General features: G+C 41.8%; 1 protein-coding gene across 2 annotated transcripts in view; it reads left to right on the top strand.

Annotated features, from left to right (window-relative positions):
• The window catches only part of Papss2 (3'-phosphoadenosine 5'-phosphosulfate synthase 2), a 76,732-nt gene extending 54,621 nt beyond the window's left edge, over positions 1-22,111 (top strand). The window contains exons 8-13 of one of the 2 annotated variants that reach the window (XM_070021122.1): positions 2,942-2,956; positions 6,574-6,779; positions 15,515-15,650; positions 17,771-18,039; positions 19,281-19,510; positions 20,443-22,111. In XM_070021122.1, coding sequence (XP_069877223.1) covers positions 2,942-2,956; positions 6,574-6,779; positions 15,515-15,650; positions 17,771-18,039; positions 19,281-19,510; positions 20,443-20,584 — 998 coding nt within the window. In that variant the 3' untranslated portion in view covers positions 20,585-22,111. The remainder of the gene's footprint in view (positions 1-2,941; positions 2,957-6,573; positions 6,780-15,514; positions 15,651-17,770; positions 18,040-19,280; positions 19,511-20,442) is intronic. The other variant, XM_070021124.1, reaches the window with a different exon arrangement.
• Positions 22,112-24,139: the final 2,028 nt, after the last annotated feature.

The raw sequence follows: 24,139 nt of genomic DNA on the forward strand, positions 1-24,139 counted from the left end.
CAGTACCCTGAGGTGGAGGAAGGAAGTGCTTGCTATTGCTCTCACTTCCCAGGTACTCTTGGTGCGCATTCTCCAGCATTGGCCTGAGATACAAATGAGCTTGTTTTTCCACTACGACTTGAGTCTCCTGGTTCTAGTCCCTGCTGGCTCATAAAAAATTCCAGTGCTTTCCAAATATGCCTAAGTGTTTGTGAGAGTCCCTAGAGGGTGTGCCCTGTGCTCTTGGATCAGGCCCATAGCTGTTGCTATGTGCTGTGTGGATCTGTGTGGTTCTCCACCCCCACAGCAGGACAGATCCTGCCCAATCACTCCACCATCAAGTTCTTGGTACTGCTGGGGCTGTGGCAGTTAATGGACTATTGCTTTAGTGGAGGGATGGATGTTCCCTTCCCCTGTGTTAACTTTAGTCGAGACTCCCTAGAAGCTTGTTTGTATCGCACAGAATTACTCTTGGAATTTGTAAGGATCCCTTATCTTGTAGCTCCAGTGTAGTTATGTCCAGAGAGGTTCAAGCCCAGATTCAGCTGTTCCCATAACCTCTACTCCTTTCCAACCTGCAAGCCCTGACCTGGGGCTTTAAGACTTCTTTAATCTTATGGAAACTGTCTGCTAGCTGTGCCATCTGCTTCTATAACCAGAGACAACTGGACATATTTACGCAGTCTAATTTATGCAATATAATTAGGACATATTCTGAGCCCTGCCTCACCCCTAAGAAGCATTCTCAGTTCCTAGGTAAACTAATAGATAGAAGTAGATATGAGGAGCTGGTCGCAGATGGCTAATGCTTGTAATTCTAACTACTCAGAAGGCTGAGATCTGAACATTGTGGTTCAGAGCCAGCCTGGGCAAGAAAGTACATGAGACTCTTACCTCCAGTTAATCAAAAAAAGCTGAAAATGGAGCTGTGGCTCAAGTGGTAGTGTGCTAGCCTTGAGCAAAAAAGCTCAGGGACAATGCTCAGGCCATAAGTTCAAGCCCAGACCTGGCATGTACACACACACACACACACACACACACACACACACACACACACACACACACACACAAAGATACTAGGGCTATGATGTCCTGCATACCTCTACTATTCTGTCTCATTTTAGTTTTGGCCTAACTAAAGGCAGAAAGTCTAAGGAATACGACTGTGAGCTACAAAGTCACCTGGGTTGATTCATATGCTAGTTATGTGCTAGGGACCTGGGCCCAATTATTTAGATTCTAGTCTTAGTTCCTTTGTCTGTAGAATGGGAAAAATTACAGGACCTCCTCACTGGGATATTGAACGTATAAAAGAATGCCCAGTCCAGTGTCTAGCAGTGGATGTTCTATACTATCCACATTAGCTATTACCAGGAACACCTCTCTCCCCTGCCCCCTCACACACACTGAATACAGTTAAGAGAACTTGGACCCTTGAAGAGACTAAGTGGGCTATCCACCATCATATCAGTTTGGAATAACACCTGTAAGGTCATCAGCCAGCACCAAATCCCTCTTGAGTGCCTCATATACCAGCATTCATCTAGCTGCTGGGGGTAGAATAGTCATAAGGACATATGTATGCACTTGCTGGACAGCCAGTATGGCTTCTCTTCTGAGCCTGAGACAATAGTTTCTTCCCACCACATCTGCATCTGTGAAACTTCTTTCTTAAGTCAAAGGACTCTTTCAGTGGAATCAGTGGCAGGGCTTCCAGCAGTTGAAACTGAACTGCTTCCTTCAAAGGGGGTTGGGCTTTTCCTCCTTCTTCCTGGACAAAGCCTGGATGATGTCTGGAGGAAGCCAGTGGCGACACTGGACTTTCCATACTGAGGTAGAGGGAGTCTCTGGGCAGCCCCTGGCTTGACAGCTCTTGGACTAAGGAGGCAGAGTTAAACTCGAAAAAACAATTTCTTTCTCTATTTTTAACTTTATCCACCTCATGAAACTCTGCATTACCACCATTGAAAATTTGAAATGTTTTGTGTAGCCACTTTTCTGTGTCATTAAACAATGGCGAATTTCTTGGTAATCTACAATGTTTTTTTTTTAATTCTTGCCATGTCCCCTAAAAACTATTTGTCCATTTTCTCAAAGGTTCAATTTCTCCCTCAATTTAAAGATAAAGCTCAGTCTATTTGGTGCAAAAACAAAGACAAAACATCTCCAAAGCAATCATGTGTTACAATCATGTAATTGTAAATTGTTACTTCATCAGTTACTCAAAAAAAAAACCCTTTATCTTAATACCAATATGTCACTTTATCTCTCACTGGAGAGATAGTTCCAAGGTTGATTTAGACTCTCTTATAAATGTCACACCCAAGCTGAAAACTGGAATAAGCTTATGTTGACTAATGGGATCAAGACATAGCTACCTTGTGAGAAATCATCCTTCGATGGCCCTGCACATGTCACCCGCACTTTCTATGCACCAACACCTCTAAAGTTTGACACAGGCCAGCCCACTGAACCCGGATAACACCACTGTGAAGATGTTCTGTCCACACAGAAAGTAAGTTTTAGAAAGGTTAAACAACAAGTTATTTGAAGCTTAGATTCACATCCATATTTTTCTGGCTCTACCTAGTGCTTCTTTTACTGAGCATACTTTGATTCCCTCTAAACTTTTGGGATTCTAGGACATTCTAGGGAACTTTGCCTTTGTATTTTGTCTCAAAATATGGTCGTTATATTACACATTTGCAAAAGATAAATTCTTGCTGAAATTAAAGGGACTATTAACAATGCTTTGGAGTACATTGAACAATACTCTATACAAATTCTGATGTTACCAGATTTTTGCTGGCATCCTGTATTTTTCAATGGTATAACAAAGAGCTCAGGGTATTTTTTATGTTGTCTGTGTAAAATGCCATAATAGGAACTTTTTCCTTGACATTGCTTTAAAATTATTTTGATGGAGAGCTGAAATATGTTTCTTATGTTTGTGTTTCTCTAGGCGTGGTCCTTCTTGGTATGTACTTGAACTTTCCAAGTAGCTAAATTACTATAATTAGATATATTAATTTAAAATTGTTAAAGAGATAACAAAAAAATCTAAATTAACTAGCTGGAATTGTTATCAGCTCATGATCCAACCAGTTATAGTAAAATAATACTTTGCTACAGTTTTTCTATTGTTTGGAGTACAAACAATAGGAAACTTCTGGATCAGATGCAGCTATTGTTTATAATGTTGTGCTCAGCCAACAGTATTAAACATGCTTCTAAATTATGACTGCACATTTTATTCCTGAGTTCTTTTAAATTTATATCTGCTTTCAATGACTGTGGTTCCACTTGTAGTTTAATAAGTCTGGACATACTTTTCCAAAGTGTTTACCAAACATTTAAAATTGGCAAATCCACATTGGATACTATTTAAAGTGGATGTACCTGGTTGGATTGTGTGAGTTTGTACTTCCTTCATTGGTGATGTATGATTATGCATGAATTTAAATTCGAGCTATCATAATTGATAGTTCTAGAAATGAAAATAAATGTAGATCTCCAGTGACTTCAAATGCCTGCATTGTACCAGAATGAAAAGGTAAAATTTTGAAGATATTGTTTATCTCTGGTATTGTGTTTGTCATTGATATTCTTTTCAAAGCCTAGGTATGCAATGAAGATTCTTTTCTTTTTCTTTTTTTTTTATTGTGAAAATACTGTACAGAGGGGTTACAATTACATGGGCAAGGTAATGAGTACATTTATTATCAAGCATTGTTGCCTCCTCCTTTGTTTCCCCTTCTCATCCCTTCCCATTTCCCACACCCCACCCCTCTACCCTCACTCGGCCAAAGTTGTAAAGTTCATTTTTTGACATAGACTTATACATCTCATTGTTGCAATGGGTCCACCTGTATCCCTATTTAAATGATTTGCTTTTGTCCTTCCCTTCCACAAATTATAACAACATCAAATACAATGAAAGCAGAGATTATACCATGGGGGGGGGGGACATACAAAGCAACAAAGAAATCATCTTATAAATATGTTAAAAACAATCGCAAGAAAGAAAAAACATTTGAATACTTATCAAGAAAATATGGTATATATACACAATGGAATTCTGCCTCCATCAGAAAGAATGACATTGCCCCATTTGTTAGGAAATGGAAAGACTTAGAAAAAATTATATTAAATGAAGTAAGTCAGGCCCAAATAAACTTAGGTCCCATGGTTTCCCTTATTTGCAATAACTAGTATATGTCTGAGTCAAGCAGAAAAGGTCAGATAAGTTGATGTTAGGTGAAATGAAGATTCTTTTATACATAGGAACACTCAATGGAACCCATCAGCTGATCTACAAGGAAGGCCTGAAAATTATTTAAGGCAAAGAACGAATTATTCAGTTGGACTAGAAGTTATCTGTTGGACTTTCCCTGATTAAAACTCATAACATTCTTCCAAAATGAGATATAAAACAATAAAATCATCAAGGCAGTTCCCACCAGAGTTGAAACAATTGAAGGAAAAGCTGAAAGTCCAAATCCATGTTTAAAGCCACAGAAAATATTCACTGCACTCAAACTGTTGTATACGTTTAAGTAATAGAAAAATAGAACAAGATGGCAGTGGAAGCCACAGTAAATTTGTATACACCCACGTGGAACGCAGCTCTCAGTGTATGGGAGCAGTTGGTTTGTTCCTCTGTAGGATTCCTTCCCATGCCATCCCATCATGACAGCCAGCACTGCTTTGTCCTTACCAGGGTTCACACAATGCCAAGATACAGATGGAACAGAAACTGCATTGCTCAGGGAGCCCGTGGATGGGGCGAGGCGATGGCCATAGAAAAGTGACATGTAATGGGGTGTGACTCAGGAGGTAGAGTGTCAGCCATGAGCAAAAAAAGTGACAGATGTGACAGCACATGGCCCCAAGTTCAAACTCCAGCATGGACACACATACATACAAAGTCACATGCATAAACACACAGATGCTGTCATCATTAGTTCAATCAATTATTAATCTGGGCTTTTATGTAATGGTCCTCTGAGAAGTGGGACACCTGTATGGCTGTTGGCCCTCTCCCTGATTCCATGTTTTTAGTCTCTGCGTAGTCAGTGTTCTTCAGAGAATCTGAACCAACGGGATGTGTATGTAATGTGTGTGTATATATATATATAATATATGCATATATATACATACACATGCACATACATATATGACATGAGAAGTGGGAATATGGAATGTGGAAGCTGGCAAGTTCTAAATCTCCAAGGTAGGCCAACAGACTAGAGACCCAGAAAAGAGATGGTCAAGTCCAAAATCCAGTGCTATTCTGCTGCCCAAATTCCCTTTTTTGAGGTAAATCTATGTTTTGTTATTTCATTTTGTTTCTTTTTTTTTTCATGATACGCTCCATCCGTATTATGGAGGAATGTCTGCTTTAATCCGAGTCTACTGATTTAAATAGTAATTCTCCCTTAAAAAAAAAAAAAACCAACACCTTTACTGAATCATTGAGAATAATGTTTTGCCGAATAACTGGGTACCGTGACCTAGCCAGGCTGACACATAAGATTAATCATCACAGTTTCTACGTCTGTTTTTCACAGTATTCCAGTCTCTTCCTTTATGGTCAAGCTGTTTACATTTTGTGCTGCTGAAGCTCTAGCTTCTTAAAGCAGCACACTCTATACCTCCTGATTGGTTGTGCTATATAGTGAGAAGTCAGAAAAGCTGGCTTATTTAAATTCCTCCAAAGTAAGGCATAAAGGTGAGAGGGACTCCTGAAGAATTTACGTGAGCTGTAGTCAATTATGTTTCACTCCTTTGAGTTTTTCACGTTGGACAGTCTCTCTCTATTATACTTGAGCTAGCTGGACTTGTGTGTTCCAGATGAGTGATATCATCAGTCTCTTCAAAACTATTTCAAGGCAGTGTTGTACCTGGACCACAGTGAACAGAACTACTTGTTTTGGGGATCCCATTAACTAATGTAAATTGTCTGATTTTTTTTTCTTTCTTTTCAGTTCAGTGCACTGGCAGTGCTCAATATTGATTAAAAGGTTCATGTCTAAGAAAAAGTAGTGATTTCTGTTTTGTTTCAACTTTCATTTTGTTTTGTCAAACTTTATATAGTTGGGTTGTTAAAACTTTAAACTTTAGAGCTTTGGGATCAGACAAAGATTTTTAAAAGGACCTCAGGAAATGTCCCCTTCTTATCTGCAAAATGAGGTCTGGTACTGAGCTGACCTTTGATTGTACTCAGTCCACTGTCTCCTGCACTCTGGCTCCTGCGTGTGGAGGCCCTCTGGGACTTCCTGTCACACACTCAGGGAAACTGGGGCAGCTGATGCAAACACATTGGATTCAGGTCTTAAAGCCTTTTCAAGGGACTCTTCAGAAGGGACACTGTCTATGTTTGAGTTATTCATAAAGGACAGCACACCTGTGTCAGAGGTTGTGGTGCAGGCCTGTAACTTCAGCAGTTGGAAAGCAGAGGCAGGAAGATGGCAAGTTCAAGGCCAGTCTGGGCTTCAGAATGAGACTTTGTCTCAAAGAAACAACAGCAACAAACCCAGGACGGGACCCCCTTTAGATCCAAGTATTCATGCTTCAGGCCGGGTCTTTCCGCAGACGGAGTGATCAACATGAGCATCCCCATCGTGCTGCCGATCTCTGCAGACGACAAGGCAAGGCTCGAGGGGTGCAGTGAGTTTGTCCTGACCTATGGTGGGCAGAAGGTGGCTATCTTACAAGACCCTGAATTCTACGAGCATCGGAAAGAGGAGCGTTGTTCTCGGGTGTGGGGCACAACGTGTGCAAAGCACCCCCATATCAAAGTAAGTGGCAAAACCTTTGGAAGGGCTTTCTCGATCTACTTTTTACCGAGGACAACAAATGATTCTTTTTAGTTTTCATGGAAGCCTAAAAGAACTGATGGAAGACTCATTTCCTTTCATGTCTTTCTTTATGTTGGTGGTAAATAACTGAAGTTGGAACTCATACTTGCCAGGCTGGCAGATAGACTGGGTCATGCCTCTGGTCCTATTTTTCACTGGTTATTTTTAGGTTAAGGCCTTGTTCTCTGGCACATGCCTAAGCGTCCCACTATAGGCTTTCTGTTGTCACTGGGAGCACAAGTGTGCACCACTGTTTCTAGCTTCCCATCCATGGAGATGGAGTTTCATGGACTTTTGTGCCCCGGTGGGCCTGGCTCCTACTTCTCAATCTCCCATGTAGGTCGGGATGACTGGCACTTGCACTGTACCCAACTATGGGTTAGAGAAATGGCCTTTCTTGCTAACTTTATTTCTCCAGACAGGCCTCAAACCATGAACTTCCCATTCTCTGCCTTCCAAGTAGGGAAGGCTGAATGTCTAAGATAAGATTTTTGCATTGGGAGATTTTGAAAGGTGGTAAAGAATGTCTTTCTGTTGATGGCTGGTCTTGATGACCCCCTAAATCATCCGATTCTCTGATGCCCTCATCCTCAGCTAAGTGGGACTAAGTAGATAATTTAGTCTCACATCTTGAGTAGAGGACCCAAAACAACAAGTAGAGTTGGCAACCCTGTTCCTCTGAAAAATACACACGAATTGTGTCCAACCAACTCTTGGAAAAGAACTGAGAGTTCGTGATCTGTTGACAGTGAATGGGTCAATGACATTTCTTCAACCAAGGATAACTAGCACAGATACTAGCTGAGTTCTCAGAGGAAAGATTATGCATTTTTACCAATGGATAATTTGAAGATGAAAAATGTGTTTATGTGGTGAAGATCATTGAAGGCCTGTCCTCTCCAAAAGCAAAATCGACCAAATCTCTCTTAATCCCTTGGGCAGCTTCTAACTACAGATAGGGTTGGTAGCCAAGGTCTTGAGGACTGGTTGAATGGGGTTCTACTAAAAAGCTGTAATTGTATGCAAAAACTATTTCTCATCTAAGATAAAGGCATGAGAGTAAAAATGGAGAGAGCATATTCTACCCATTTCATTCTTCAAATTCTCCAGCTAGAGCAACTGTCAGGAGCTATCAAGGCCTGGGAGCTTTTGAACATGAACGAGGCATACTGGCTCTAAATCAAGGACACCAAAATAAGCCTCACAGCTTATGACCCTGTAGAAAATTAAGGTTTGGTTTTGTTTTTCTTCAGTTGTGAAATGTTCCAAGATAGGAAGGACCTTTTCATGGCCCCTGCTGGTGGCCTCTGGAGCCTTTTTAATCAAACCACAAGAGGTCAATGGTCAAGTAAAGCAGCTTTTAAATTTATTGGACACAGCTAACTGCCCTCAAGAGAAGTAGCTCTAATCTTGCACACATGCAAAACAGGCTGTTTTTCTCAGAGGATGATAGTGCTTGAGGTTGCTGGACACTTACTGGGGGCTGTTGAGGACTGTTAAGTTCTAAGGTTCATGAATCTCTTCTTTCCTGACTGTAATCATACAGGCTCAAGACTGTAATCATATAGCTACTGACCATAAGAATAACTGTCTGTCATTATCCTTCCTCGGATATTTATTTCTTCAGATACAACATCCACATGGCTTGCGCTAAAGCCCTCAGGAAGCTCTTAAAGTGACTACTTCTTTTCCTCTGTCTTGTAGTACATGTCACCAGTTGCATTCAGTTTCTTAGAAACCAGGGAGAGTGATGGTGTCACTTGGACAGTGACAATATTGTCAGTGTCTTCTGTAAATATTTCCAGTGAACTAATGGAGAGAAATGGGCTGTGTATAACCAGAGAAGCCACTCAGTCCACATGCACTGACTACACTTGGGGAGCTGAAGGTTCATTTAGCAAATGCATAACACACAAGATTTATAAGGAAAAAACTGTGTATGTTTAATACCTTAAAACTCACAGTAATAAGCTGGGTGCTGGTGGCTCATGCCTGTCATCCTAGCTACTCAGGAGGCTGAGATCTGAGGATCACCATTCAAAGCCAGCCTAGGAAGGAAGGTCTGTGAGACTCTTACCTCCAATAAACCACCAGAAAACCAGAAGTGGCACTGTGGCTCAATTGGTAGAGCACTCGCTTCGAGCTGAAGAGCTGAGGGACAGCGCCCAAGCCCAGAGTTCAAGCCTCATGACCAAAAAAACAAACAAAAAACAGTAATACGTTAAGGTAATTTTTTAGAAACAGAACTGTTCCCTAAATTGTCATTCCCTAAAATAATCATGGGCATTTCTTGTATTTCTATGTGGTACTGAGACTGAAGTTCACAGAAAATGATCCAATGCCAAGGAAATGGTCTGACTGCTCTCCAGCCCTTCACGTGAGAGCACTCCTCTCTTTCTCTCTCTGTCATCCTGGGGCATGAACTCAGGCAACACGCTCTCCCTTAGCTTTGTCATTCAAGGCTAGCACTCTACCACTTAAGCCACAGATCCACTTCTAGCATTTGCTGGTTTATTGGAGCTAAGAGTCTTACAGAGTTTTCTACCTAGACTGACTTCAAATCACAATCCTTAGATCTCAGCCTCCTCAGAAGCTAGGATTACTGGCTTGAGCCACAGTGCCTGACATGTGGGCACAAGGGCATGCTTGACCTTCCATTCAAGGACTCTCTTTGAATCAATAAATATAGCACCTGTACATGACCTCAGGGGATGTCACTAGGAAGAGCAGGTGAAACTTGTAAAAATATTGTAGGGAGGAGCCCTGTTTCCTTTTCATCTATAGCTCCTGAAGCTTTTCCAAGCAGTAATTAGTTCTCACAATGTTCCTGTGCAGCAGGGAAATCAGCGCTTCCATTTTACATATGTAGAAATCAAAAGAACGTCCCAATGAAAGACCAGAATGAAAGGTTTCATATCCTCTGACTTCACAGTGACAACTCAATGGCTAGATCAGCAGAATGACCTAAAATGTTAAAAAAAAAAATTATCTGGACTGTGCTGGGTATAATCATGCACGCCAGCCTCAGGATATAGAATGAAGAGGGTCAAGTTCAAGACTAGCTTGGGCTAAATACAGAGACACTGACAAAACAAAACAACAATACCAACAAAAAACCTCACAACAACAACAACCACACACACACACACACACACACACACACACACACACACACACACACACACACACACACACACACACACACACACACACACACACACACACACACACACACACACACACACACACACACACACACACACACACACACCAGACTAGATTCTACCCCACTGATGCTGATTTAATTGCTTTTTAAAGCCCCTTTGATTTGAATGCATTATGAAGCTGAGAAGCACTTCATTAGATTATTACTTGGAAGTCTTTCCTATCTGACTTCAAATGGGTGTATGCTGACAGTGCCTCGGGTTCATGCTGCACAGTCTAACCCCAGACTTGCTTCCCTGTGTGTCTTCTGTCTCACCGGCAGCTCTGACATCCAAACAGGGACTTACAACCAGAACCTTTATGCCACACTTGTTTCTTCTTCTCTTGTTCAAGCACAAAGCTCTGACGGGTCTGCTTCTCATATACTACGTGGGATTTACTCACTCCTGTTCTAACGGGGGCCATGGTATTTACATGCTTCCCTGTCTCTTACCTTGCTCCCCTCTGCTCCAGTGCTCACGCTTCAGCCAGTGCTCTAACCTTTGATGTGAAAACCCCTTTGCAGAAATGTGAGTGACCTCTTAAACCCAGCTTATTTTCAGTCCTTCTGAAGCTGGTCTTGCACATGCTCATTCCTCAGTCTAGGACATCATTTCTTCTCCTGCTGCCTCCTCAGCTGTTTTTCCTCCTTTAAGGAGTCATTAATAACTCTCATGACCCATCAGTACAATAAATCCCCTTCTGCCTTCTCCCAGGGAAATCTATACTTGTTATATCCACCCCTGTGTTGGGTACTGTGGAAGATGATAGGGAAATATTACCCTGGGGAGGGAGCACTGATAAGGTCTGTTGGGTATGGTGTGTAAGGAGATTCTGGCTTGCAGAGTCCTAGATTTGGGCCCTGGCTTTGGCAGCTGTGTGCCCTTGAACACTACTGCTTCCTCTCCGCAAAGCCATCTCCTAGTCTGAAAATCTATATGATCGCCAAGTCCCTTAAAGCTCCATTCCATGATAGCGCAGAAGTAAAATGTGAATTCTTCACATGTGTGGTGTTAGTTTCTCTTCCTGAACCATGTCATCATGGCTGTATATTCCCAAAGTCACTACTTCTTTCCTTCCTTCTGTTTTCTCCCTTCTCTCCTTTTCCTTCATTCTGATCTCTGCACTATCTCACCTCAGATGATCCTCTTCTCTCAATTGTTCATTCCCTTGTCTTCAGATTGAGTGATTCTATTCTAGCCTCTTTTTTTTTTTTTTAGTGTAGTCTATTGCTATTGCTTACTCTTTATTCTGCTGTTGGAGCTCAGACCCTCCTCTGTGGTTCTGAGCCCTGTTCTTCTTTCACTCCTTTACCAGACTCTTTAGGCTTGTTCCCCCTCTGGGGGAAAAACCCCTAAGCTGTCACCTTGAGAGTTTGGCAGGAGGCTCAGACCTCTTTGAGGCCACAAAGCCCTAGACCTCCCTTCCTGATGGGGGAATTGCAGCACCGTGGAGAGAGCGGTGTCCTGGGAGAGTTGTTCCCCCCTTCTTACAGGGTTGTTCCCCCACCTTCCAGAAATCCCGCAAGCCCCTTTCTAAAATTCGTTTTGTCACGCAGCCATGTTTCCCCCCCTCCCCCCGCCCTTGGAAATGTCAAACTTGATAACTGAGCAGAATTACCCATTTTCATGAAGAATGCCTTTCTACTTCTAAAGAATGATGTATTTCCTTTTTCCATGAGCCACAAGTCCATGTGTGTTTCTTTTTTAAATAATACTTTATTGTAAAGGCAATTTATTTATTGTAAAGGTGAGGGGTTATGGCTACCTAAGGTGATGAATATATTTCTTGTCCAACAGTGTTATCCATCCCCCGCTTATTTTCTCCCATTTTCCCTCCCCCCTAATTTTCCTCCCCCCCCACAAGTTGCAAAGTTCATTTCCAACATAATGTCTTGTGAGCATTGCTGTTGCATTGGTTCATCCTTTGTCCTTGGTCTCACCATTTTGTTATTCCCCTTCTCTTCCCCAAATCAGATAAATGTATATACAAGGTACAGGGTACCAAAATCAAATACAGAGGATAAACCAGAGGGGGGAAAAAATGAAAGGAGAGGGGCTGGGAAGGTGTTTGAGCACTTGCCTTGTATGCCAGAGGCCCTGGGTTCGATTCCTCAGCACCACATAAGCAAAAAAAAGAAAAAAGCCAGAGGTGGCACTATGGTTCAAGTGGTAGAGCACTAGCCTTGAGCTGAAGAGCTGAGGGACAGTGCCCAGGCCCAGAGTTCAGGCCCCACGACCAGACCCCCCCAAAAAAAATGAAAGAAGAAAGAAATAACAACACAGTGCATTAAAAAAAAACTCTCTTGTTTCCATATCTTGGAGTTCATTTCAATTAGCATCATTTTGCATGGTCATGTGTACATAGTTATTGAGCTATTGTAATCTTCTTCCAGAACTATCCTAGACATATACAAATTACTACAATGAGGGAAAGCATGGAGCCTATGTTTCTTTGGGTCTGGCTTACTTCACTTAATATGATTTTTCCAAGTCTATCCATTTCCTTACAAATGGGGCAAGTGTAGAATGGAAGTATAGAATTCCATTGTGCATATATAATACATTTTCTAGATACATTCATCTACTAGGGACATCTGGGGTGGCTCCATATCTTAGCTATGATAAATAATACAGCCATGCTTTTATGTTGGGTGGTAATCAAAGTAGTTGAAGTCTACCTTCATCCAGTAGAGCAATACAGTATATAGAGAGCAATAAAGTACATGGCTGCCCCCTAGTGTCCAGAATGAGTAACTCTACCCTCAGGGAATTGGTGTCAACTCAAAATTTTATGGGTGGCCTAAGCAATGAGGGCAGTGCTACTTACAGTTATTATACTTACAGGATAGTTATTTTTGTGTGTGCATATGTTCATACTGAGGCTTGAACTCAGAGCTGAGGCTCTGTCTCTGAGCTTTGAGCTTTCTTTGCTCAAGGGTACTGCTCCACCACTTGAGCCACAGCTCCACTTCCAGCTTTTTTGATGGTCAATTGAAGATAAGAGTCTTAGGGACTTTCCTGCCCAGGCTGGCTTTGAACTACAATCCTCAGCTCTCATCCTCCTAAGCAGCTAAGATTACAGTTGTGAACTACTGCAATTGACTATTGACAGTATTCTGTTGCACAATCTATTGCACAGTTACCCTCTCTCGGCCCGAGTTTCCTTAATTCAACACAATTGACATCATGGGCTAATTAGATACTTGCTGTGAGGGCTGTTGTGTGGCATGTGGGATGTGTAGCAGTGTTCTTGCCATCTATATGCTAGATGCTTGAGGTAGCATACCCCTTCCTACTCAACAATCAAATTGTCTGTAGATATCAGCAAATGTCACCAGGAAAAGCACAGTCACCCTCTGTTGAGAACTACTACTCTAGGCTAACCCTCCCTCAGTCCCTCTTGGAAAAAGGTCATTGTAAACCCAGTATCTACTCATGACACGCTATGTGAGTGGGGATATACCCTCACTACCTCTATGTCTTTCTATCATGTGTTTCCCGTGAGCCATCTTTGGATATTTAGCATCTAAATTTTTTTAATGAAAAACCATGCTGTCAATTTGAGGGAAACAGTTGAGATGATTAATTATCTCACAATTATTAACCTTGAGGTTTTCAAGGGAAAATAGGCAAACATGTATTTACCATGGCTTGTCAGCTCCACGCACTTACAATTTCTGCTGAGACTAGGAGTGATATGAATGAATGTATATTAGTATGCTTAAATCCTAAAGTAAAATATATCAGCCTTTTAAAACAAACTCAGTGAATAAACATATTCTAGTTGACCACTATATTATGCTACAGAATCCTTCATAGGTAAATGATTCATTCAAAGCACAGTAGATTTTTAATACAGTATGAAAAAAATATTGATAAGGTTTCAAATTCCAAAGGCAACAAGGGGCTGGGAAGGTGGCTCAGTGGTAGAGCGCTTGCCTTGCATGCATGAGGCCGTGGGTTCGATTCCTCAGCACCACATAAGCAAAAAGAAAAAAAGCTGGAAGTCGCGCTGTGGCTCAAGTAGAGCGCTAGCCTTGTGCTGAAGAGCTGAGGGACAGCGCCCAGGCCCAGAGTTCAGGCCACAAGACTGGACCCAAAAACAAACAAACAAACAAATAAAAGAAGACTTTATTTTAAAAAAAACCTTAGTTCTTGAAGCCAGATATGATGCAATAAAACTTGGAAGTCTGAGGCAGGATGAATCCTGCTTTGGCCTCAAGAAAGAAAGAAAAAGGCTACTTAGAAAGCTAAGATCTGAGCCAGACACCAGTGGCTCATGCCTGTAATCCTAACTACTCAGGAGGCTGAGATCTGAAGATCCTGGTTCAAAGCCAGCCTGGGCAGGAAAGGTCTTTCTGACTCTTATCTCCAATAAACCACCAGAAAACCAGAAGTGGTGCTGCAGCTCAAGTGGTAGAGCACTCGCCTTGGGCTGAAGAGCTGAGGGACAGCATCCAGGTGCAGAGTTCAAGCCCCACAACAAAGAAAGGAAAGAAAGAGAGAGAGAGAGAGAGAGAGAGAGAGAGAGAGAGAGAGAGAGAGAGAGAGAGAGAGAGAGAGAGAGAGAGAGAGAAAGAGAGAGAGAGAGAGGAAGGAAGGAAGGAAGGAAGGAAGGTGAGATCTGAGGATCATGATTCAGAGCCAGCATGGGCAGAAAAATCCTCAAAACTTCAATTAACCAGCAAAAAGTTGGCATTGGAGGCATGGCTCAAGTGGTAGAGTGCTAGCTGTAAGCCAAAAAACAAATCTAAAACTTAGCAAGAGTTCAAGTTCCAGGAGCAGCAAACATAGAGGAGAGGAGAGGGAGAGTGAAAGGGAGAAGGAGAGGGAGAGAGAAGAAATAGAAACCATGACTTGTTGCATATGGTATAGTATCAAAACACTATCCAATGATATCAAAAGATTTCAACTCCTCTCTTTTCCAACTACCTGCCTCTAGTTGAGCTCCCTTTATTTGCTTTAGTTCCAAGAAATTTATTGCCATCAATTAAATACCGAAGTTATGAGAAACCCGCTGTCTTCTGTTATGTCAGACATTAAAAAGCCTTGCAAATATATAACTAATGCTGTTTCTTATTTAATGGGGTAGGAACTTTTTTTGCTAAAAATGTTTCTACACTAATATGTAATGGATTGATTGCTTTAACTCAGTTAGCCATGTTTAAGTTTCTGTTTAATTTCTAATATGGAAACTTGTATAAGTCAGAAACATGTAAATAAATGAAAGCTCCTCAGGAAGGATTCTTAACACGTAAGCGAACCTCAGACCCTGAGCTCTTCCACTGAGCTGCATTCCCAGAAATTATTTATATTATGAAGATGTTATGAGACTTAACAGTTTGAGAAATACTGTGCTAGAAACGCTGGAGAACTAGGATCAGTTCTTGAATAGTAATCCAAAGTCCAAAATAGAATATTTGTCAAAATAGTATTCATCATTAACAACTTCAATAATGTCCTTTCTAGATGGTGATGGAAAGTGGGGATTGGCTGGTTGGTGGAGATCTTCAGGTCTTCGAGAGAATAAGGTGGAATGATGGGCTGGACCAATACCGCCTGACACCTCTGGAGCTCAAGCAGAAATGTAAAGAAATGAATTCTGGTATGTAGCCTGACTTTAATGAATTTGTTGATTTTTCCTTGCTACTCTCTGATTAAGAAATTGAGAATATAGGAATAAGCATTTTAAGAAGTTAATGCATCAGCTGGTGTGTGTGTGTGTTAAAGTTTAAATCTGTGTGTGGTGCTGATGGCTCATACCTGTAATCCTATCTACTCAGGAAGCTGAGATATAGAGGATCAAGGTTCAAGGACAACCTGGGTAGAAAAGTCCTTTTCTTTTGGAGACTTCATCTCTAAGCAGCAAAAAGGACTGGATGTCCGGCTCAAGTGGTAGAGCACCACACAAACCCATAAGAAGCCCTGAGTTCAATTTCTAGTACTGGGAGGGAAGGGGGACAGGAAAAAGCATTTCACATAGTGGATTACTGTCCAGCAACTTAAAATATGCACAAAGATAACAAAAAAACATAGTGAAAAAGAAAATTACATTAAAATGAATATAGTACAGTCATAGTTTTAAAAACAAAAGAATTTTAAAAGCCCCAGTGTATTTCTGTATATGGAAACAAATGCTTCCAGTGTCACCAAACTGCCAATGACAATTAGCTTCCTTTGGGGGATGAAGTTGGATGAATGAGAAGATTTTAATTTTTCCTGTATACATTTTGAAGAGGAAAAAATAATAGATTAGTGTTTTTCATATTGTTTTAGGTTTTTATATGTCTCTGAGGTATTCCACAATAGATTAAATTATATTACAAAGACAAAAATAAAGGCTTTTATGAGTCTGTTTCTAAGTGAAGTAGCTATGAAGGTTTCCTTTTTTTTTTTTTTTTTTTTTTGGGAGGGGGGTCCGGTTGTGGGGCCTGAACTCTGGGCCTGGGCGCTGTCCCTCAGCTCTTCAGCTCAAGGCTAGTGCTCTACCACTTGAGCCACAGCGCCACTTCTGGCTTTTTTCTTTTTGCTGATGTGGTGCTGAGGAATCGAACCCAGGGCCTCAGGCATGCAAGGCAAGCACGCTACCACTGAGCCACCTTCCCAGCCCATGGAGGTTTCTTTTAAGTGAAGTTGGACTTGTTTTTATATCTGTAGATTGTTGTTGCATGCATGGGCTGCAGAAAATCTTCCCATCATCATTCATCTTCTTGTGAAGTGATGCAGCCAAGTTTTAGGTGCCAAGCCCATACTCCAGGACTCCCCATCAGGTCTGCCCACTCACCCCAACATGCCATATAGGTAGTGGTGAAGGCATAGAGAGGGATGAAGGTAGAGAAGAGAGGTTTATTGTATGGCACAGGCACACCACAAAAGAGACAAAGCAACATTCCATCTTCCAGCTACAAACATGATGGCACAGGCACACCACAAAAGAGACAAAGCAACATTCCATCTTCCAGCTACAAACATGAGCTTTAAAAGGTTCAAATAAAGAATTTGGACAGGCTATGAAAGATGTGCATATACTTGGATGGCCCTGGATAAAGAATGGCCTGCTTGATCTGTATCTCAGTCTTAGTTTTGGAGGGGATCAGAGAACTTTTACAACTGTCATCACTTGAGGGAATCAGTCTGGTCCAGATAAGCAAGTCATCGTTGCCTGGTGGGTGGTCTGACGAGAGGCAGCTAGCTGTTCTCTTACTAGAAGGCAGTCTTCCCTGCTCTTGTAAAGATAAGTCTTTCCTGGATTCAAACATGAATGCAAGGTAAATAACTCAGAGAAAAGACAGACGCAAAACGAAGACCGACATGCCAAGCTTTCCTCTTGCTTTTAGTTAACTTACAGACCCAAGTAAGGAGTCAAATTACTAGCCAAAATATTTTTGAAGCCCCAGTTATAAAGACTGGAGCAAGGTACAAGAGGACTGTCAAAGCCTTGGTTTGCAGGAAATACCCTGGCAACAACTCTTTTCATTCCTGATTCCCATATCTCCCTTTATGGCTTCCTGCCTCTGTACCCTGTCTGTGTCTGAGCAACAACATTGCTGGTGATACTGGATTAACATCTTTAAAGACCCAGATATATTTCTGCAGCTGATTATCAAAAGCAAGTAGATTTAATGAAGGCAATGAACAGTAAACATAACTACATTATTTCCTTTCTGTCCTTGTAACAACCAACACTGTTTCTTTGACTTTGGCTTCTCTGCTTTTCTTTCTCAGATGCTGTGTTTGCATTCCAGCTGCGCAATCCTGTCCACAATGGCCATGCTCTGTTGATGCAGGACACCCGCCGCCGGCTCCTGGAGAGGGGCTATAAGCACCCAGTCCTCCTGCTACATCCTCTTGGGGGCTGGACCAAAGATGATGATGTTCCTCTTGACTGGAGGATGAAGCAGCACGCAGCTGTGCTGGAGGAAGGGGTCTTAGATCCCAAGTCAACCATTGTTGCCATCTTCCCATCTCCCATGTTATATGCGGGGCCAACTGAGGTGGGTGGTTCTGAGCTGGTCTTGGCCATGGGACTCAGTGTACAGGCTCATACATTATTCACGAGGGCAAATGAGTGTTGGGGAGCCTTCTTCCTCATGAACATATTGCTGGAATCTTCTGGTCTTATTTAAAAATATCAAATCAGTTATCTTTTGCTTTGAGGAGGTTGGCATGTGAATGAAATGGATAATGAAGCCTATCTGGGTTAGAGGACAAGTTGGTCTACCCTAATATTCACTAGGCCCACTTTAAGTGATTCACATGCTGTGAATTTCATAGGAGATGTCTTTGAGAGAAAAAGTTCTCCCTTCATAATAACAAAGTGAGCTATGGGACAGATTTTTCTTTTGCAGTGTGGCGAATTTGAAGATGTTTGCAGAAAGTACAACAAACTCAAATGTTCTGACCTTCTGAAGGCCACACTCATATTGAAGTTCTAGATCCTTAGTGCTCCTATCCATCACTTTGTATTTGTCTGAACTTAAAAGAGGGCAAGTGGGGCTGGGAAGGTGGCTCAGTGGTAGAGTGTTTGCCTTGCATGCATGAGGCCCTGGGTTCGATTCCTCAGCACCACATAAGCAGAAAAAGCCAGAAGTGATGCTGTGGCTCAAGTGCTAGAGCACTAGCCTTGAGCTGAAGAGCTAAGGGACAGTACCCAGGCCCAGAGTTCAAGCCCCATGACCAGCAAAAAGAAAAAAGAGGGCAAGTGTTGTGATGAGCTCAAAGGTAAATTTGTTCATTACTAGCAGCTGGATCATGAAATGTTAGGACCTATGATTTTTTGCTGAATAGGAAAGGACTGGAAAGTAAATTCACACAGTTCTGGCTAACAGGAATCTGAATGTTCCTGTTCTGCTAGCCTGTTTGGAGAACAAAATGAGGAAATACAGTTCCAAGACAAAGATTCCTATAATTCATGTCTTTAAAGCTCTTGTCTGACCCAATATAATCAAGCTAAAGAAAATAGCACAGGAAGTGGCGCTGTGGCTCAAGCAGTAGAGCACTCGCCTTGAGCTGAAGAGCTGAGGGACAGCGCCCAGGCCCAGAGTTCAGGCCCCACAACCGGACCAAAAAATAAATAAATAAAAGAAAATAGCACAAAGTCTTAGACTCACTGTCTCAAAGCTTTTTCGTTGATGTGTGTCACTGAATTACTTTGAAAGCAGAATTACTAAATCTCCATAAAACGCCTAGACATGGCCTGCAATGACCATCATGCCTCTTATGTGTTGTTTCCTAGGTCCAGTGGCACTGCAGATGTCGGATGATTGCAGGGGCCAATTTCTACATTGTAGGCAGGGATCCTGCAGGAATGCCTCACCCTGAGACCAAGAAGGATCTGTATGAAGCCACCCATGGGGGCAAGGTCTTGAGCATGGCCCCTGGCCTCACCTCTGTAGAAATCATTCCATTCCGAGTGGCTGCCTACAATAAAACCAAAAAAGCCATGGACTTCTATGATCCAGCAAGGTAGGTTTCTAGAGGAAAATTAATCGACATCTTGACAAATGGTAATGATGAGAAAATGATTGACCCTTTGGAAAACTCTCCATTCCATTTCTGCATGCTCCCAGTTGAGTTCCTTGACATTCAAGACTTCATTCTACACACTTTATACCTTGTGAGATTGTAGCACAGTCCTTGCATATAGTAGATGATCCATATACTTCTATTGGGGCTGAGTATAGCTTAGTTAGGTAAAACATTTGCCTAGAGTATGCAAGGTCCTAGATTTCATCTCCAGCACCCGCCCTTACACACACACACAGACACATACACACAAGTTGTTGCTCTGTCAACATATATGTCTTGAGCATACACTAAGAGCCTAACATATTACAAGAAGTAACAAAGGAAATAGCTGAGTGCCAGTGGCTCACACCTGTAATCCTAGCTACTCGGCTGGGTGAGATCTGAGGAAACTCCCTGAGACTCTTATCTCCAATTAAGCACCAGAAAACTAGAAGTGGTAGAGTGCTATCTGTGTGAAAAGGCTTAGGGACAGTACCCAGGTGTGAGTTCAAACCCTACAACTGTCAAACAAAATTAATAATAATAGCTTAGCTCATAAAGTAACACAGAGAGAAATTCCATTGAATATTTATGATGAAATCAAATCTCCATGCTGAGAGCTCACAGAAAAATAGTAAGAAAAACAGAAGATGGTCTCTGGACTCAAGATACTTCCCATAACAGAACAGGTGCACAGAAAATAGTGGCTACTTATTATTTTCCTTTCTTCCAACAATTGCTGAAGAATTAGAATACTGCCCATTTTCAAAGATGCAGCATTTTACAGAAAGAAAAACTAAACTATGGGTCCAAAACCCATCACCGAATTCCAAGAATCTTTAAGGCAGATGTTATTACCTACACTGAGTTGTGTTGCTGTACTGTGACAGGCATGAAGAGTTTGACTTCATCTCAGGAACTCGTATGAGGAAGCTCGCCAGGGAAGGAGAAAATCCTCCAGATGGTTTCATGGCCCCCAAAGCATGGAAGGTCCTGACAGATTACTACCGATCCCTGGAAAAGATCAACTAGATGCCTGTTGGCTCCACAAGAGTCTTTTTCTAAAGTGCTCTTTGATTACCTTTCTATTTTTGTGAATCTTCAATGCTTTCTATCCAATTGCTTCTCAATGGCTGATTTTAAAATTATATTTTGTAATGGAGCTGAAAATTGTCCCTATAATTTAAAACCAACTTTATTATATATATTAAAGGCCAACTGAAGACTCAATGTTAGCAGGAAAAAGCATTATTACTATACATTTTAGAATGAAATTAACTCTCTCTCTTCCCTGCATTTAAGCAAGTAAATCCCAGATTTCTTCACTTAACCTCATGCTAGTTACTTGCCAGAAAGCAAATCATATTTGGCAGCTTAATCTTGCCAACCTTCAATCCCAGTATCATGTACCAGTAGTAAAACATAAACAGCCCCTCAACTAAATGACATGTGGCTTGTGTCAAGATTCTCGCTAATCTTTTACTTCATGAGTGTTTATAGCCTTACTTCCCAACATCCTGAGTGTTGAAGACCTGACTGGAGAAATCAAATGTGTGATGTGAATTTAATCTATGCAACCTACTTCTGCCACAAAAGTTAATCTAACAGCGAGAGAAGTCTTAATGGCCTGTGAATAGTAACTCCATTTAAATGGCGACTTTTAATAGTGTAGAGTGCTTAATGATAGAATTTGGCCATGTCAGGGAAAGTCACTTTCCCTTCCTTTGCTGTGGTCATTGTGTCCCACAGAGGCTTCATCAGCAGCCACTCTGACCACAAGAAATTCACACAAAAGGACCCCAGAACATATGGAATGCAAATCTCTCTTTTCAGTAGTGAACAAAGACGACATAACAAACACAAAATTACGATTTCCAAGTACTGGTGGCACTGAGTGCCCAGGCCACTCAACTCCCAGACCAAACAACACAAGAGCTGGTTCTGATTCCCAACTACTTAACAAAACTAGACTGGGAGGTGGGGGTGGGGGTGTAATTAAAAAGCAGCATATTTGCCAAGCACTGGTGGGTGACTCCTGTTATCCCAGCTTCTTAAGAGGCTGAGTTCTGAGGATCACAGTTTCCAGACAGGAAAAAGTCCATGAGACTCTTACTTCCAATTAACCAGCAAAAAGCCAGAGTGGAGCTGTGTAGCTCAAGTGGCAGAGCACTAGCCTTGAGCAAAAAAAAAAAAAAGAAGAAGACAGCTCCTAGGCTCTAAGTTCAAGTCCCAGGACTGGCACACATTCCCGCGCGCGCGTGCACGCACACACACACACACACACACAGAGCAAGCACCATTGTACCATTCTTGGGAAGGCCCAAATGTTAAGAAACCACACACACACACACACACACACACACTCACACAGACACACACACACACACACAGCAAGCACCATTGTACCATTCTTGGGAAGGCCCAAATGTTAAGAAACCACACACACACAGACACACACAGACACACAGACACACAGACACACACACACACACACACACACACACACACACACACACACACACACACACACACACACACACACACACACACACACACACACACACACACACACACACACAGAGCAAGCACCATTGTACCATTCTTGGAAAGGCCCAAATGTTAAGCAACCCCAAGGGTTTCCTGAACTCCTCCATGTTTACACAGTTGAAATCCAAACATTACCAAAGACTCAAGCTGTTTTGAGACATCCCCTAAAGGCTCTGTTTCCTGAGAGAACTCTTTTGTACTTTATGTGTAATTCATTGTTGTTAAGGGATATATGAAGAGATAGCACTTTTTATACCTAGGTCTCTATTGTAGAGAACTAAACTGGAAAGAAAACTGTGATTTTTTTTCATAATCATTTTTTTAATGCTAACCAATACAAGGTCTTTTGAGAATAAATTATATGAAATGGCCACAGCAAAGTTTGTCTTTCAATGGTATAGTGCCTATACACATTTAATTAGATGCCTTTTAAAAAGTATATTTATTGAAAACATGAGACAGGATGGTAGTGTGCCTTATCAAACATATTTTGATGTGTAAAGATATTTTAAACTGTTCTAATAGAACTACACCTAGTGCAAATGACTGTTTCTGTGTATAATTAATGCTTGTTATTTTAATAAAATTTTCAGAACCAAGCCTGTCTTTGATGTCTTGTAACACTAGGTGTGGGCCAATCATATGACTGTTGAGGGCTTTCTGACTTTATAATTAGAGACAGCAGCAACAACTCGCTAAGAGACTGTTTGCCCTGGCTCATGTCATTTCTAACTTGTACTTCAGGTATAAGTGACCTGTGGTCTCAGCCAGGCACTAACATGGACCTTTTCAGAGGTGACCGAGTTGCTCAGGGGCCTCTGTCTAGAATTCTACTGCAGGAGGCTCTGGCTTTCCTCTTCCATTTCAGAGATGAGGCTATCTTCCTTATTCCCTTTTTACAGTGTCCCCAAGGACATTCACCAGCAGGTATAGAAATAGCTTTGTTGTTGTTGTTGTTGGTCATGGGGCTTGAACTCTGGGCCTGGGCGCTGTCCCTGAGCTCTTCAGCTCAAGGCGAGTGCTCTACCACTTGAGCCACAGCACTGCTTCTGGTTTTCTGGTGGTTAACTGGAGATGAGTCTCACGGACTTTCCTGCCCAGTCTGGCTTTGAACCACAATCCTCAGATCTCAGCCTTCTGAGTAGCTAGGATTACGGTGTAAGCCACCAATGCCCAGCAGCTTCTTTTTTTTTTTTTTTTTAAACTCTGGCAATCCCCATACCTCCACTAACCTGACCAGCTGCTACTTTTGCATGTACAAACAAGTTACAGGGCTCTACCACTCTCAGGGGCCTTTAAACATACAGCTGTTTTTCCTTGAATGGAGTTCACGTCTGTCCTAAAGTCTTCATGTCATTTTTTACTACTGATCCTCACCTCAAATACAGCCAGTGTAATAAATGATCAATGCAAAGTTACAATCTGTAGACATTCCAATTTGGTTCCTAGAACTTGGTGGCTCCACTGCCAAAAAGGCTATAAAATAGGCAGGGAGGGTGAGTGAGTGAGTGAGTGAGTGAGTGAGTGAGTGAGTGAGTGTGTGTGTGTGTGTGTGTGTGTGAAGACATGATGGTGTAAGCAGTGCTAGGAAGTACATCAAACTTTTCAGGACATGGTGAAAAAGTCCTGGCAAGGCATATGTACACTTCAATGTGACTCTAGAACTAAGTGAAAATAATACTCCTGTTGAGGCTACCAAAAAACAGAAGGTGCCAAAATTCATCATGCACTTCCTTCCAGAGGAAAATAAGCCCTCCAGAGGTAAGCAGAGAGCCTTGCCTGGCAGTTCTTAATCCTGGGGGTGGGATCTGGGGTGCAGATACAGTGTATTAGAAACTATGTGCCTGTCCAAAGAGAGAAGAACTTGTGGGGATAAGGAGAATTCTGTCATCATGCAGCCATCAGGGACACACACAATGAAGGTAGAAACACATTTATAAAAACACACTGGTGTGCTAGACAATCTTCTGCACCCGGGTGGCAGGAGAGGGTCAGATATCCTGAGCATTCTCCAAATTAGATTGCAGAATCTTTTTAGAA

This window comes from Dipodomys merriami, unplaced genomic scaffold, assembly GCF_024711535.1.
Source record: "Dipodomys merriami isolate MVZ:Mamm:240054 unplaced genomic scaffold, mDipMer1.0.p SCAF_14, whole genome shotgun sequence".
Taxonomy (NCBI): domain Eukaryota; kingdom Metazoa; phylum Chordata; class Mammalia; order Rodentia; family Heteromyidae; genus Dipodomys; species Dipodomys merriami.